General features: G+C 34.0%; 1 protein-coding gene across 2 annotated transcripts in view; it reads left to right on the top strand.

Annotated features, from left to right (window-relative positions):
* SPTLC1 (serine palmitoyltransferase long chain base subunit 1) overlaps positions 1-12282 on the top strand; it is an 85501-nt gene extending 73219 nt beyond the window's left edge. For both annotated transcript variants that reach the window (XM_003762813.4, XM_031943819.1), the window contains 3 exons: positions 2252-2369; positions 10010-10083; positions 11127-12282. In XM_003762813.4, coding sequence (XP_003762861.1) covers positions 2252-2369; positions 10010-10083; positions 11127-11220 — 286 coding nt within the window. In that variant the 3' untranslated portion in view covers positions 11221-12282. The remainder of the gene's footprint in view (positions 1-2251; positions 2370-10009; positions 10084-11126) is intronic.
* The last annotated feature ends 4738 nt before the right edge of the window (positions 12283-17020 follow it).

Below are 17020 nucleotides of genomic sequence, written 5' to 3' on the forward strand. Positions count from 1 at the left end.
ACCTCCTCATCACCATCAACAGATTTCCTTTTTTTCTTACCAGCTCCATTATTCTTTGTATTGTTCTCAAAAGCCAAGAACGCTGACGTTGGTTGTTAAATATGCTAGAGTGGTTTATTTTCACGTTTATTATGCTAGTAGTCCAATTTCCTCTTTTTTTTTTTTTTTTTCCATTTTCTCCCAGTTTTATATAAAAACGTTTTAATATTCATTTATAAAACTTTTAAGTTCCATCTTTTTCCTTCTGTCTTCCTCATTGAGAATGCAAACAAGTTCCTCAGACTTGTCTTGTTGAAAATACTATTGCTGAGAGATCATTGAATTGCTAAGAATAGTTATGTCATTCACAACTGATCATCTTAAAATATTGCTGTTACTTTATACCTTATACATTTCACTTTGCAGCAGCTTATGGAAATCTTTGTAGATTCTTCTGAGAGCATCCTGCTCATCATTTCTTATTGTAGCACAATAGTGTTCTATCATAATCACATACCATAGTTTATTCAATCATTCCCCAATTGATTATCATCTCCTCAATTTCCAATTATTTGCTCTCAAAAGTGAGCCATTATAAACATTTTTTTAAAAATACAAGTCCTTTCCTTTTTGTTTTTTATTTCTTTTGGGATGCAGACCTAGTAGTATTGCTAGGTCAAACAATATGCATGGTTTCATAGGACTTTGGGCATAGTTCCAAATTGCACAACAGAATGCTTGAATCAGTTCACAACTGCACCCACCGCACATTAATGTCTTATTTTTCCCCACATCCTCTCCACCATTTGTCATTTTCCTTTTCTCTCCTGTTAGCCAATCTAATGAATATGTGGTAGTACTTCAGATTTGTCTTAATTCACATTTTTCCAATCAGTAGTGAATTAAAGCATTTTTTCCATATGGTTCTAAGATAACTATGATTACTTCATCTGAAAATTGTTCATATCTTTTGATCATTTATCAGTTGGGAAATGACTCTTAGTTTTATAAATTTGGCTCAGTACTCTATATGTTTGAGAAATGAGATCTTTATTGAAGAAACATGCTTCAATTTTTTTTTTTTTTTTTTACAAACACTTTGCTAAATGTTTCCACCCTGTTTATTACTCTGCTTTCACCCTGTCCCTCTTAGGTAGTGTTTTGCTTCTGACTACCCCTTCTACCAATCTACACTCCCCTTGTATTACCCCTTATCCCCTTTTCCTCCTACTATTCTGTAGAGTAGGATAGATTTCTATTGTGTATGCTTGTTGCTACCTCTTTGAGCCAGTTTTTATAAAATCAAGGTTCACTGACTCATTCTTACCTCTTCCTTTCTCCCTTTCCCTCTCTCCCAGTATCCTCCACTTTCACCCCTTAATGTCACCTTTTTAGATATTACCTCTTCACATTCAGCTAACACATATCTCTATATACTCCCTCTAACTGCCCTAATACTGAGAAAGTTCTTATGGTTTCAAATAATTATTTTCCCATGTAGGAATGCAAACTGTCCAAACTCATTAAGTCCCTTATGATTTCCCTTTCCTATTTACTTTGTTTTGCTTCTCTAGAGTCTTGTATTTAAAATTAAATTTTCTTTTCAGCTCTGGTCTTTTCATCAAGAAAGCTTGAAAGTGCTTTATTTCCTTTACACTTCATTTTTCCTTTGAGGGATTATACTGTTAATGTAGTATGCTTTTCCCTACCTTCAAAAATCGGTATACTTATTCATAGAATACCAGTCATGTGACAACAATAAAAGCTCACATTATTCTAAATTTTATACCTTACATTGAGATCTTCTCAACAATCCTTAAGACAAATAGTATTATTCCTCTTTTACAGATGAGTCAGTCAGATTTTAAGAGGAGAAATGAAATTTATTTTTACTAGAGACTAAAAATGTTTGCTTGTTTTAAAGGGTCTTTTAAGTTGCTATTTTGTTTTGACTCTGAGCACAGTATTTTACACATAGTAAGTATTTAGTAAATGCTTGAATGGCTAAGGAAAATATTCTTACATAGTACCATAATCTGAATTTGACCTGGATATCTAGCAACATACATTTTTACTTTTTTGTGTACATAATTTAATTCTTTGTAATTCCCAAAATATACAAATTACATGCTTCTGTTAAAGTGTCTGTGTGTGTGTGTGTCTGTGTGTGTAAGGGTAAGGTAAGATAAGGAAATTTTCACATATTTAAAAAACTTTTTAATTACACTCTCCATATTCACATATTGGCTTTATTTATGTTTTTCTTTTTTAGTACTTATGGATTAAAAGTAGTAGGTGAATCATTTTCACCAGCCTTTCACTTACAACTTGAAGAGAGCACAGGATCTCGAGAGAATGATATCAAGTTACTTCAGAGAATAGTAGATCAAGTAAGTTTCTTTAGTTATTACTCTGTATAAAAAGAGGAATCCTTTAATGAAGCTTCTGTTATAATTAGTGTGCATAATTACAATTCTCTCTTTAAAGGAAGAGAAAAATAACAATATTTTTTATTCTATATTCATAGTTAAAAAGAAATCTTTTCTTTTATTGTTTTTAAATTCACCATATGGATATAAATTTATCATTAATTATAATTTAGTTAATAAAAGAAGATGGTTGCTTGAGAAAATATAAATATAGTGGATACTTCTAAGATAATTTAGCTTCACAGAATCTCAAAGGTGGAAGATGAATCATAGAGATCATCTATTAAACCTATTTTGAAACAAGAATGCTGCTCCAAGAAATATAGTGCCTAAATTACAGAACTACTAAATTTCAGATGAAGGAAAAAATACTACAAGCTGCTAGAAAAAAATCAATTCAAATATAGAGGAGCCACAATAAGGATAACGCAAGATCTAGCAACATCTACATTAAAGGATTGAAGGGCCTGCAATCTGATATTCCAAAAGGCTAAGAAACTTGGTATGCAGCCAAAAATAACTTACCCAGCCAAAGTGAGCATCTTTTTCCAGGGAAAAAGATGGACATTCAATGAAATAAGTAAATTTCATCTATTTCTGATGAAAAAACTGGAACTAAACAAAAAGTTTATCTACAAGTATAGAACTCAAGAGAAACCTAAAAAGTTAAAAAGAAATTCTGGGAACTATATTTCTGTTATAAAGATATATAAAAAACATGTGTATACTTTGTTCTAAAAACTAGAGGTGGAAAGGATATTGTACCAGAAAAAGGGTAAAGTGGGGGTACTACATCTCATGAAGAGGCAAAAGAAACCTATTATATCAGAGAAAGGAAGGAGGGGGATTAACATAGTGTGTATCCTACTCTCATCAGAATTGGTTTAAAGAGGAAAATATTAGACACATTCGATTTATGGTGAAACTTCTCCCACCTCATTGAAAAGTGGGAGGGGAAAGGTGAAAAGGGAAGGAGTAAGCTAAGCAGAAGGGAATATGGAAATTGTGAGGAAAAGGGTTAAGATGGGGGAGGAATTTTAAGGTGGGGGAAAGGATACTAAAAAGGGAAGGCTGTGAGAAGCAAGTGGTGCTCATAAGTGTAATACTGGGGAGGGGGGTAAGGAGAAAAGCATAAGCAGGAGTTCACAAGATGGCAAATAATACAGAATTGGTAATTTTAACCATAAATGTGAATAGGGTAAACTCCCCCATAAAGAGGAAGCGGTTAGCAGACTACATTAAAAGCCAGAATCCTACAATATGTTGTTTATAGAAAACACACCTGAAGCAGGGAGATACATACAGAGTAAAGGGAAAAGGTTGGAGCAAAATCTACTATGCTTCAGGTGAAGTCAAAAAAGCAGGGTTAGCCATCCTCTTCTCAGATCAAGCAAAAGCAAAAATTGATCTAATTAAAATAAGGAAGGGCACTATATCTTGCTAAAGGATAGCATAGATACTGAAGCAGTATCAATATTAAACATATATGCACCAAATGTTGTAGCATCTAAATTTTTAAAAGAGAAATTAAGAGAGCTGCAAGAAGAAATAGACAGCAAAACTATAATAGTGGGAGATCTCAACCTTGCACTCTCAGAATTAGATAAATCAAACCACAAAATAAATAAGAAAGAAGTCAGAGGTAAATAGAATACTAGAAAAGTTAAGTATTATAGATCTTTGGAGAAATCTAAATTGAAAGAAAGGAGTACACTTTCTTTTCAGTAGTTCATGGGAGCTATACAAAAATAGACCATATATTAGGACATAAAAACCTGAAACTCAAATGCAGTAAGGCAGAAATAGTAAATGCATCCTTTTCAGACCACGATGCAATAAAAATTACATTCGACAAAAACCAAGGGGAAAGTAGACCAAAAAATAATTGGAAACTAAATAATCTCATACTAAAGAATGATTGGGTGAAACAGCAAATCATAGACATAATTAACTTCACCCAAGAAAATGACAATGATGAGACATCATACCAAAATATGTGGGATGTAGCCAAAGCAGTAATAAGGGGAAATTTCTTATCTCTAGAGGCCTACTTGCATAAAATAGAGAAAGAGAAGGTCAATGAATTGGGCTTGCAACTAAAAATGCTAGAAAAGGAACAAATTAAAAACCCCCAAACACTAAATTTGAAATTCTAAAAATAAAAGGAGAGATCAATAAAATTGAAAGTAAAAAAACTATTGAATTAATTAATGAAACTAAGAGTTGGTTCTATGAAAAAACCAACAAAATAGACAAACCCTTAGTAAATCTGATTTAAAAAAGGAAAGAAGAAAATCAAATTGTTAGTCTTAAAAATGAAAAGGGAGAACTCGCTACCAATGAAGAGGAAATTAGAGCAATAATTAGGAGTTACTTTGCCCAGCTTTATGCCAATAAATTTGATAACTTAAATGAAATGGAAGAATACCTTCAAAAACATAGCTTGTCCAGATTAACAGAGGAAGAAGTAAATTGGTTAAACAGTCCCATCTTAGAAAAAGAAATAGAACAAGCTATTAATCAACTCCCTAAGAAAAAATCCCCAAGGACCAGATGAATTTACATGTGAATTCCACCAAACATTTAAAGAACAATTAACTCCAATGCTATGTAAACTATTTGAAAAAATAGGGATTGAAGGAGTTCTACCAAATTACTTTTATTATACAGATATGGTACTGATACCTAAAGCAGGCAGGTTGAAAACAAAGAAAATTATAGACCAATCTCCCTAATGAATATTAATGCTAAAATCTTAAATAAAATATTAGCAAAAAGATTACAGAAAATCATCCCCAGGATAATACACTATGACCAAGTAGGATTTATACCAGAAATGCAGGCCTGGTTCAATATTAGGAAATCTATTAGCATAATTGACTATATCAATAACCAAATTAACAAAAACCATATGATCATCTCAATAACATTTGATAAAATGCATCCTTTCCTAATAAAAACGCTTGAGAATGTAGGAATAAATGGACTTTTCCTTAACATAGTCAGGAGCATATATTTAAAACCATCAGTAAGCATCATATGCAGTTGGAATAAACTGGAACCTTTCCCAATAAGATCAGGAGTGAAACAAGGTTGCACACTATCACCAATATTCAATATCAGATTAGAAACGCTAGCCTCGGCAATAAGAGTTTAGGAAGAGATTAAAGGAATTAGAATAGTTAATAAGTAAACCAAATTATCACATTTTGCAGATGATATGATGATATACTTAGAGAACCCCAGAGATTCTACTACAAAGCTGTTAGAAATAATTTACAACTTTAGCAAAGTTTCAGGATACAAAATAAATCCACATATATCCTCAGCATTTTTATACATCACCAACAAAATCCAACAGCAAGAGATACAAAGATTCAAAATAATTATTGATCACAAAATAGAAAATTTTGATTATATTAAATTAAAAAGCCTTTGTACAAAGAAAACAAATTCAAACGAGATTAGAAGGGAAGTAACAAACTGGGAAAACATTTTTATGGTTAAAGATTCTGATAAAGGCCTCATTTCCAAAATATATAGAGAATTGACTCAAATTTATAAGAAATCAAGCCATTCTCCAATTGATAAATGGTCAAAGGATATGAACAGACAATTTTCAAATAATGAAATTAAACTCTTTCCACTCACATGAAAGTGTTCCAAATCACTATTGATCAGAGAAATGCAAATTAAGACAACTCTGAGATACCACAACACACCTGTCAGATTACCTAAGATGACAAGGAAAAAATAACGGTGAATGTTCAAGGGTTGTGGGAAAACTGGGACACTGATGCATTATTGATGGAGTTGTGAACAGATCCAACCATTCTGGAGATCAATTTGGAACTATACTCAAAAAATTATCAAACTGTGCATACCCTTTGATCCAGCAGTGCTATTACTGCACTTATACCCCAAAGAGATACTAAGGAAGGGAAAGAGACCTGTATGTGCCAAAATGTTTGTGGCAGCCCTGTTTGTGGTAGCTAGAAACTAGAAAATGAATGGATGTCCATCAATTGGAGAATGGTTGGGTAAATTGTAGTATATGAATGTTATGGAATATAATTGTTCTGCAAGAAATGACCAGCAAGATGAATACAGAGAGGCTTGGAAAGAACTTTTGAACTGTTGCTGAGTGAAATGAGCAGAACCAGGAGATCATTATACACTTCAACAACAATACTGTATGAGGATGTATTCTGATGGAAGTGGACATCTTCGACAAAGAAGATCTAATTCAGCTCCAATTGATCAAGGATGGACAGAAGCAGCTATACCCAACTAAAGAACACTGGGAAATGAGTGTGACTTATTTGCATTTTTGTTTTTCTTCCCAGGTTATTTTTAACTTCTGAATCCAATTCTTCCTATGCAACAAGAGAACTGTTCGGTTTTGCACACATATATTGTATCTAGGATATACTATAACATTTAACATGTATAAGACTGTCTGCCATCTAGGGGAGGGGGTGGAGGGAGGGAAAGGAAAAGTCGGAACAGAAGTGAGTGCAAGGGATAATGTTGTAAAAAAAAAAAAAAAAAAATTCCCCAGGCATATGTTCTGTCAATAAAAAGTTATTTAAAAAAAAAAAAAAAACAAGAATGCTGGCTGTCAGCCTATATTCATCCAGCCATGAGCTAAAAACCTGTAGTATAGTAGAAACTATTCCTCCTAGAGGAATTCCTCCCACTTTAATGCATCTTTTTAAAGGGCTGAAACTCTGAATAGGGGCACTGGAATCAGACAGCCGAGCACTTTAGGCTAATTACTTATTGGACATTACTCTATTAGCATATGCTTGGAAAATGGCCCTTCTCAGTATTCTGTGCTGGCTTGATCTTTTGGTGTATACAGATAATTATAAGAAGGATTAGGGGGTGAGGTAAGAGAAGCCAGAGTCACTTTGGACTAGGACTAGGAGGAGAAAGGAGGTTGGTGGTGAGCCTCATGGAGATTTGTCTGTCTCCTTTATTTCTTCCCCTTAAGACCAAGGACTTTTGCTGATCCTGATTCTGGCTGATCCTGTGGTCAACAGGGTGCTAACTCAGTCTTCACACATCTCTACTTGTTTGGAAGTTGGTTTGGGTTTTGTCTTTTTTTTAGGGGGGGGGGGGGGGGTTGTTGCCTAAATTTGCCTCTTTATTACTTATACTCATTACCCTGTGGAGGCTCTCTTCCTTCATTTCCTCCACTGAAACGAAGTCCCCTCTGAAGGCCATGAGAAAGCTAGCTGAGGACCATATGAAGGAGACAATAAAGACTTTTGAACTTTAACACCTGGCTATTCTCATGGTGATTAATCTGCTCAAAATGAAGGCTGCCTCAAAACCTCCAGAAAACCCACCTAGAACACTAAATTCTCCTCTGTACATAATCCAGTTTGTCTTTTTCCTTCCTAATAATGTGATGCCCAGAACAGAACAGAGTATACTGTATGTAATCGGACAAGTCATAATAATATCATTGCTCACCGATATATTTTTCATTTTGTAGCCCACGCTGGCATTAGCTTTTTTGCTGCCTTAATGCTGCTCATCTAGTTGTGTGCTGTACCTTTTTTTGTACTTTAGAGATTACTTTTCATTTTAAGCTATCCTAGTGATCACTGATTTACAGCTTGGATAGATCTAGAAATTAATGCCCTAGCAATATTTAATCTCTTAACTTTGAAGTTTTTTTTTCTATTCCTGCACTTGTTTTGCCCTTACTTTGTTCTGTAATACTCCCTCTTTCTTTGAAGAATTTTGTTGTCATCATAACCATTCTGGGCCCTTGTCATAGCATTCATTTTAATTTCTAATGAGGAATATGGTAATAATCACATTGATAACATACAGTGCTTTTATATAGTTGCTTATAAAAGTACTTTCCCCACAACAGCTTTATAAATTAAGCAAAATATAGATTTATATATATATTTTTTTTCATTTTTACTGATGAAGAAACATTCAGCTGTGGGAGAGTGTGCCCTAGATTTATGAGGAAGGCATTTCATTATTTCTTAAGGTGATATTTTTATTAAATGCTTTTATTTGAGCTAATCCTATGTCCTTTTGCTGATTGTTTGGTGACGCAGCATTTGCAATAGCTTTACTGATATTGACATGAGATAATGATCATTTCAACTGTACATAAAGAATTCTGAAAGAAATCCACATTCCATAAAAGAAAGTACCTTTGTTAACTGTAGTATAATATATTATGCCTTCTTTCTCTCTTCTCCTATCTCTCAGCTTGATCCTCTGTGGCCTTCCATCTTCGCCTACCATCACCACCCCAAAAAAAATCCTTTACAAAAGGGAAAGCAGAACAGATGATCAGAGAGACCACTGCCATTGCAGCAGTGGACTGCGGCCTTGGCTTGAGATCTCTATCTCAAGAGAAAAGATCTTTATCCCGCTCTACTCACTTGCTCACCATGTGTCAAGCTCCTGAGTGTCAATCTTTCATCACAGGATCAGCCAGAGTCAGGATCAGCAAAAGTCCTTGGTCTTAAGGGGAAGAAATAAAGGAGACAGACAAATCTCCATGAGGCTCACCACCAACCTCCTTTCTCCTCCTAGTCCTAGTCCATTTGAATACCTCATCTTTTCCTAACTTCTCCATGTGAACAGTTCTGTTCTGTTTGTGTGCATGTCCAACCCCTATGTATCTGTGTCTTTTTCTTCCTGCTCTTATTTCTCTGTCCTCAGCCCCTATTTGTCTTTGAACCATGTGTCAGTCTCATCTCTCTACAGGCATGTAACCCCTCTTCTTGAATCTCTTACTCTTTTACCCATTGGCAAGCAAATTTGCATTAGATAAAAATTATTTTACATAGATACCTATAAAAACTGCTTATACAATAGTCCTGCAAGTTAAAGGTAGAACACCAGGAGAATGTGCCCTTAAGTGCTATACTGTGTTGTAATATCACCTATGAAGGGGTAAGAAAGAAGTCTTCCCACAAGAAAGAATCACAATCTAATTTTATCCTAAGTAAGTCTGTCCTCAAAAGATAGGGTAATGACATGGAAAAGGTTTCTGCCACTTTTATTCTGCCTCCTTTTTGAAATAATTGCAGTGAGATCTAGGAAACAAAATTTAAGTGACTCATGTTCAGGCTCTTCCCAAAATGTAAACAAGTTCCTTTTTAGAAGAATTACTCTGTGTACAACATGAATATGGGGTATAGAACAGCTGTTTTTTATTTCCTCTGCCATCGAAAATGCTTAAAATTCAAAGTACTCTCTAACAAAGTATGTATACACATACACACACACACACAAATACATACATATATATATAAATATAAATAGCCCATTACATACATTTCAGCTAAAGAATAATATTTATGGTGGTCACTAGGGTTAAAATTACAGGTATCATCTAAAATCAATCAAACATTCTTTAGCCATATTTTTCACCTTGCTTTTCCAACACTAGGTTTTGCCCATTTTGTTTGCTCACAGTCTCTTCAATGATGTTTTGTTTTTGTTTTGTTTTTTCCCAGCCTCTCTAATTGGAGAAATAAGTTAAGACTGCTATTGAGGTGTTTAAAAATTTCACTATATCTTAATATTTTAATTAAATCTTGTCTTTCTTTCTTTAGTGCATGAACAGAAATATTGCATTAACTCAGGCACACTACTTGGAAAAAGAAGAGAAAAACCTCCCTCTTCCTAGGTTGGTAGAAATCCAAATCTTCTTCTATTTTCCCCTCAACTTATTTTATAGCCTGCTTGTGGATAAAGACCACGTATGTCTTGAAATGTTTCTAAAAGATTGCTTTATGAAAGAACTTATTTTGTTAATGTGGAAGTATAGTATAAATCTCAAACTGGTATTTCTAATTTGTAAGAACAAAGCACCCCAGGTTTCACAAGTCTTATAAGAATATTCACCAAAAAGAAATTAACTCTGTGAATGCATCCACATCCAGAAAGAGAACTATGTAGACTGAATGTGTATTGAAGCACAGTATTTTCACCTTTTTTTTTATTAGTTTCTTCCTTTTGGCCTCATTTTTCTTGCACAACATGACAAATATGAAAATAAGTTTGAAAGAATTGCCATACTTAACCAGTGTCAGATTGCATGTTGTCTTGGAGAGGGAAGAAGTAAAGAAAAAAGGGAGAAAAATCTGTAACACAATAGTCTTACAGAGAAGTGTATGTTGAAAATTGTTTTTACATGTATTTGGAAAATAAAATAATATTGAAAATTTTTAAAATAAAATAAAAATTTAAAAAGAAGTTAATTCTGTGTTTGGGAGTACTAAAAGCACCCTGAAAGTAAACTGAAAACACCTGGTAAAATAACAGTAAAAAAGAAGTACAGAGGAGCAAGAATGAACAAGGATTACACAAATTATTTCATTGACATTTTTTAAAATGAGCAGATTAATAATTTAAGCTAAGGTAAGTGGGATACCACTTTAAATGATGATGCACTTAAGAAAAAATTTTCCAGTCTATTTTTCAGCACAAGTTGAGAATTTCTTAGAGTATGTTATATCAAATGAATAGACTAATAAACTTGACTAAACAGAGTTTCCAGGTAAAAGTGGAAGTATAACAAGTGGTTCAATTCTCACTCTACCTGACAGGAATTAGTTGTGTTAGCTAGAAGCTTTAGCAAAAGAAATATGTAATAAGTCAGGAATTTGTGGTAATACTTTCTTTTGAAAAACAATAACAAAATGTTCCCTAAAATCATTTTTCTCACAGCATTAGAATTGTGGTGACAGTAGAACAAACTGAAAAAGAACTAGAGAAAGCTGCATCTACAATCAAAGAAGCTGCACAGTCCATCCTGAGTTAGACATCATCAGTGTACTTGACGTGTTCCAAAAAGATGCATCATCTACATACCAGTCTATGGTATGGGGACATCTCAGAGATTTTTATGCGATAGCTATCCTTTGAAAAAGAGCTTACAATTGTTTACATGAATCATTCTATAGAGGTACAGTCAAAAAATATGAACATTATTAAACGTTAAACCATTCGGTTTAACATATACACACCCCTTTCTCATCCTCACATACCCCCGTCTCTCCATAAAGTACCAAGAACAGTTCTGTCAGAGAAAAACTCAGTACATCTGAACAGAATTTGAACTGTATAATGAGGATTTTCATTATACCATATTTTTAATATTCATTTTCTATTTCAAAATGATCCTTAGGTATTTTTTCTTCCAAAATTTAAAGTTCTTTAAGCAGTCTTTGGTCCCTAAATTACAAAAAGTGATTTAATGAAACTTTAAGGAACAGTTATACATAAATGAAACTTACTAATTATTATAGTTGAACTTCACTTTTTCACAGTCCTTAATCTTGTCATGCTAAATGATAGATAACATCTTAAGGAAACTATATTTTTTGCTATCGCTATGAGCTTTTCATTTTAATATACTGTGCTCTGAAATTTTTTGTTACACACTAAATATATCGATGTTTAAGTATCTCTGATAGAAAAAATGTTCTTACTCCATATTTTTTGCTTTCTAAGATAGAAAAGTTTAAATCAATTTATTTAATCTTTTATCTTTACATATATTATGCCTTGATTTCTGATCTATTTTTGGTAAGAGATTGTTATGATTATTCAAAAATTTAAATTATGGCCTTTGTGTGTTTTAGGATGTTTTAAACATATTTGTTGGGTTTTGTATTATGGGTTCATATAGAGAGATATTAAGTTACAGATTTTCTCTGTGTAAGAATCCATGAAGTGGTCTTGCTTATTGATTTTATATCTAAAATCCATGTAGATAATACAAAAGCTCTACAATAAGATTTTTAAGCTATATTTTAATTGTTTTCCCTTTAACAATCAAAATTCTGTCATTGTTTTCAATAAATGCAAATAATGCAAGGTGTTATGTGGATCATTTCTTCCTCATGAGTACTAATGATTAAAACTGTTTATTTTTGATAATAGTTAAAGTTTGTTAAAAATATGTTGGAAAATACTTTGTGTTTTGCCTAAGGAGTTTTACTGATGGTTGCTACTTCAACGATTACTGTACTGAGTGGGGATGAGCCGTATTTTGGATTGGGTTGGGATTTTTTGTTTGTTTTTTGAGGGAGAAGAAACAGTTAAGTAATTTGCCCGGGGTCACACAGGTAGTAAGTATGAGAGGCCAAATTTGAATTCAGATCTTTCTGTCTTCAGGGCTGTTGTTCTATCTACCATGCCACCGAGCTATCTCTAGGGATAGGTTTTAATTAAAAACAAAATTAGAAATATTCCTTATATTTTTCTCCCAAGGTTCAGAAAAATATTCTTTGATTCTAAATTTTTATGTGTATATTTTGTTGTTGTTGTTAGGTATATCAACTTCACCAGTTTTCTTTTTTTTTTTTCATCCTCTTTTCATCCCATTGTTCCCTCTTCATCCCTCCCCACAAAAGTATAAGATCTAAGATTGTTGCTTTGAGATCCTATCTCCTTTAAACTTGGATCACTACTGACTTAATAGTAAACTAACTTGGTAACTGTTACACTGATTACACATTTTATGATTATAAATCAAGGTGGTGGGTTCTATTTGTATGGCTTGTTAATGGTTTATAAAGCCCTTTAAGATTGAGGGATGAAAAGCATTATAAAGAAATTTGTTATCTAGAATCCAAGTTCATTTAAAGGCAGAAGAAATTTTTTTTTTCTTTTAGATGTGTGATTTGCCTGTCTGGGATAAAAGGGTATGCAAAATATTAGGATTTTTAGATTCTTTTAGCCTACTCAAGCAATATTATATGTAAATTAGGTGTGTTCTAAAAATTATAACTTTGAATCATTTTCAGCTGTACCAAAATCTTTTAGAAGCTTTAGGAAACACTATTGATAGTTGACAGTCATGAAGAAAACCTTAGCATCAAATTCATAATAGAATGAAGGCTGAGATATGATCAATAACCTGTTGCTTAGAACCACATTATTTTTCATAATCATACATTATTTTTTGCTGATTTTCTCTTACAATTCCTTTTGTTCTCAGTAATTTTCTTATACTTCATCTCTTGTTAGAATTGACTTTCTGGCCACTCCAGAGTTTAACTAATAATTATCTTTTCTAGAAATGTTAACTGTGTACTAGGTACTGTGCTAAGTGTTAGAAAAAACACAAACGTAAATAGAATACTGTCTTTTCACTCAGAATCTTTAAACTCTTCAGGACTTGAATCATGGCTCAGAAAGCTCTTCATCCTCAAAAATCACAACAACCTTGGAACTCACAAACTCATACCTTGACACAGTGCTCCCCACCCTGAGGGTCTTATCTTTTATATATTTAAAGAGCGCAATCTGTAGAGGGCTGAAACTATTGAGACGATGCACTGAAGTCAGGACTGCCGAGCACTTGAGGCTAACTACCGATTGGACAATACTCTATGGGCATATGCTTGGAAAATGGTCCTTCCCACTATCCTGTGCTGGCTCAATGATTGGTGTATACAAAGGATTGTAGGAGGGACTAGGGGGTGGAGTTAAGACTAGCCATGGGTCATACTTGGGCTGTAGACCAGGGAAAAGGGGTTGGGGAGATTCTGCTTCCATCCTGTTCAATCCTGCATCTAAGGACCAAGAATAAAGACTGAGGACTTTTGCTTATCCTGACACTGGCCGATTCTGAAGTATCCTGGGTGCTAGCATGGTCGTCACAGCAATCAAACTAGCTTTCACTTCATTTTTCACCAGGCTGCTGTACTCATCTGAATTTCTCCATCATGATTAGCATATATGCTTCCCCTTCTGATTTCCAGCTTCCTTTTGTGTATTGCTTGATTTATTAGAATGTGAGCTCTATGAAAGCAGAGATTATCTTTGTGTTTGTATTTATATTTTCAAAACCAGGCATATAGTGAGTACTTTATAAATGTTGACTATTTAAAGAGTTAAGATATGTATGCAGATAAAATTCAAATGTTTAGAAAAAAGTCAAAATCTAAAGATTAATTTGTCTTTCTGGGCAATTAAGCTGGCTGGCCAAAAGAAAATGTCATGACAATACATATTGGTGTTTTTAAGCTTTTTGAAAAAAAATTAATTGAAGCACTCAAACTTGTGTTCTTGCTAAACGCTTCACCTTGCTTCTAGCTGCAGATACAGAAGAAGCCTCATTTATTTACATAAGCACGAGGAAGATCCAGTGTTCTTCAATGACTCCTGCCTCTCTCAGTCCTTTAAGAGGAGAACACTTATCTTCATGTCTGGCACTGTCATTTTCCTATAAAAATCTTTAGTAGATCCCTTTTACATTTAAGCTAAAAATGCAAGCTCTGCCGTTTTGATTTTTAAAGCCCTCCAAAAAGCTTTTCCAGATTCACTTTTCCACTGTATTTCAACAAAACTAGCCTTCTTAAATTATTCTTTTAGTCTCTCTATTCACATAGATCCTTAGCCTGGAACAGAATATTCACCTTTGCCTCTTGGAACCTTGACCACCTACCTTAAAGGCTCGGTTCAGTTGTCACTTCCTAAACTATGCTGGCACTCTGCCTCCTCCAAAAACAATGAAGGAAACAAGTTACATTTCATTGAGACTGAAAGGAGATAAGTAGAACTTATATTATACGCGGTGCCTGATTCAGGCTGATCTCCCAGTGATTTCTGTCTGATAATGGAATGAAATTAAACATTGGCCATCTAATAGCCATAAGGACAAAATGTCTATTCAATAAGGGACAATGCTTAGCTTTAACAGATGCAGTCTTCCATATAGAAACTAGTCAGCAAGGTGGGATATGGTAACAGTGTTGATAAAACTACTAAGTCTGAATACCATTTAGACACTTTTTTTTGCCCTTTTGTTGTCAGTAAGCCACATCAGCATGGCCTGAGGCCACCAAGAAACAATATCAATGGCAGTGTGTTGGAGCAGTGCTTCTTTACCTTTTAAGGAAAGAGCTACCCTTTTCTTACATAACAGGGGAAAAGGGTTGGGGTTGAATCCTAACACAGCCTAACCCTTGATGGCAAGATCTTCTGAATCACCTTTCACTACTTAAATGACTTTAGGGCTATTAATATCAAGGGTGTTCAAGGGTACTTGGCATACAAGGGAAAATCAGAAACTTCATGAGCAAAATTACAGACCACTTTTCACACAAATTAAGTCTGATCTAACCAATTGGAAAAATATTAAATGCTCTTGGATAGGGCGAGCAAATATAATAAAGATGACAATATTACCTAAACTAATCTATTTATTTAGCGCTATACCAATCAGACTCCCAAAAAACTATTTTAATGACCTAGAAAAAATAACAACAAAGTTCATATGGAAAAACAAAAGGTCAAGAATTTCAAGGGAATTAATGAAAAAAAAATCAAATGATGGTGGCTTAGCTGTACCAGATCTAAAATTATATTATAGAGCAGCAGTTACCAAAACTATTTGGTATTGGCTAAGGAATAGATTAGTTGATCAGTGGAATAGATTAGGTTCAAGGGATAAAACAGTCAACAAATATAGCAACCTAGTCTTTGACAAACCCAAAGATCCCAGCTTTTGGGATAAGAACTTACTGTTTGATAAAAATTGCTGGGAAAATTGGAAACTAATATGGCAGAAACTAGGCATTGATCCATACTTAACGCCGTACACCAAGATAAGGTCAAAATGGGTTCATGACCTAGGCATAAAGAATGAAATTATTAATAAATTAGAGGAACATAGGATAGTTTACCTCTCAGACCTGTGGAAGGGGAAGGTCTTTATGACCAAAGCAGAACTAGAGATCATTACTGATCACAAAATAGAAAATTTCGATTATACCAAACTGAAAAGTTTTTGTACAAACAAAACTAATGCAGACAAGATTAGAAGGGAAGCAATAAACTGGGAAAATATTTTTACAGTCAAAGGTTCTGATAAAGGCCTCATTTCCAAAATATATAGAGAATTAACTCTAATTTATAAAAAATCAAGCCATTCTCCAATTGAAAAATGGTCAAAGGATATGAACAGACAATTCTCAGATGAAGAAATTGAAACTATTTCTAGTCATATGAAAAGATGCTCCAAGTCATTATTAATCAGAGAAATGCAAATTAAGACAACTCTAAGATACCACTACACACCTGTCAGATTGGCTAAGATGACAGGAAAAAATAATGATGATTGTTGGAGGGGATGCGGGAAAACTGGGACATTGATGCATTGTTGGTGGAGTTGTGAACGAATCCAACCATTTTGGAGAGTAGTTTGGAACTATGCTCAAAAAGTTATCAAACTGTGCATACCCTTTGATCCAGCAGTGTTACTACTGGGATTATATCCCAAAGAGATTATAAAGAAGGGAAAGGGACCTGTATGTGCACGAATGTTTGTGGCAGCCCTTTTTGTAGTGGCTAGAAACTGGAAACTGAATGGATGTCCATCAGTTGGAGAATGGCTGAATAAATTGTGGTATATGAATATTATGGAATATTACTGTTCTGTAAGAAATGACCAACAGGATGATTTCAGAAAGGCCTGGAGAGACTTACACGAACTGATGCTGAGTGAAATGAGCAGGACCAGGAGATCATTATATACTTCAACAACAATACTAGATGATGACCAGTTCTGATGGATCAGGCCATCCTCAGCAACGAGATCAACCAAATCA

The sequence above is a fragment of the Sarcophilus harrisii genome, chromosome 1, assembly GCF_902635505.1.
Source record: "Sarcophilus harrisii chromosome 1, mSarHar1.11, whole genome shotgun sequence".
NCBI lineage: Eukaryota > Metazoa > Chordata > Mammalia > Dasyuromorphia > Dasyuridae > Sarcophilus > Sarcophilus harrisii.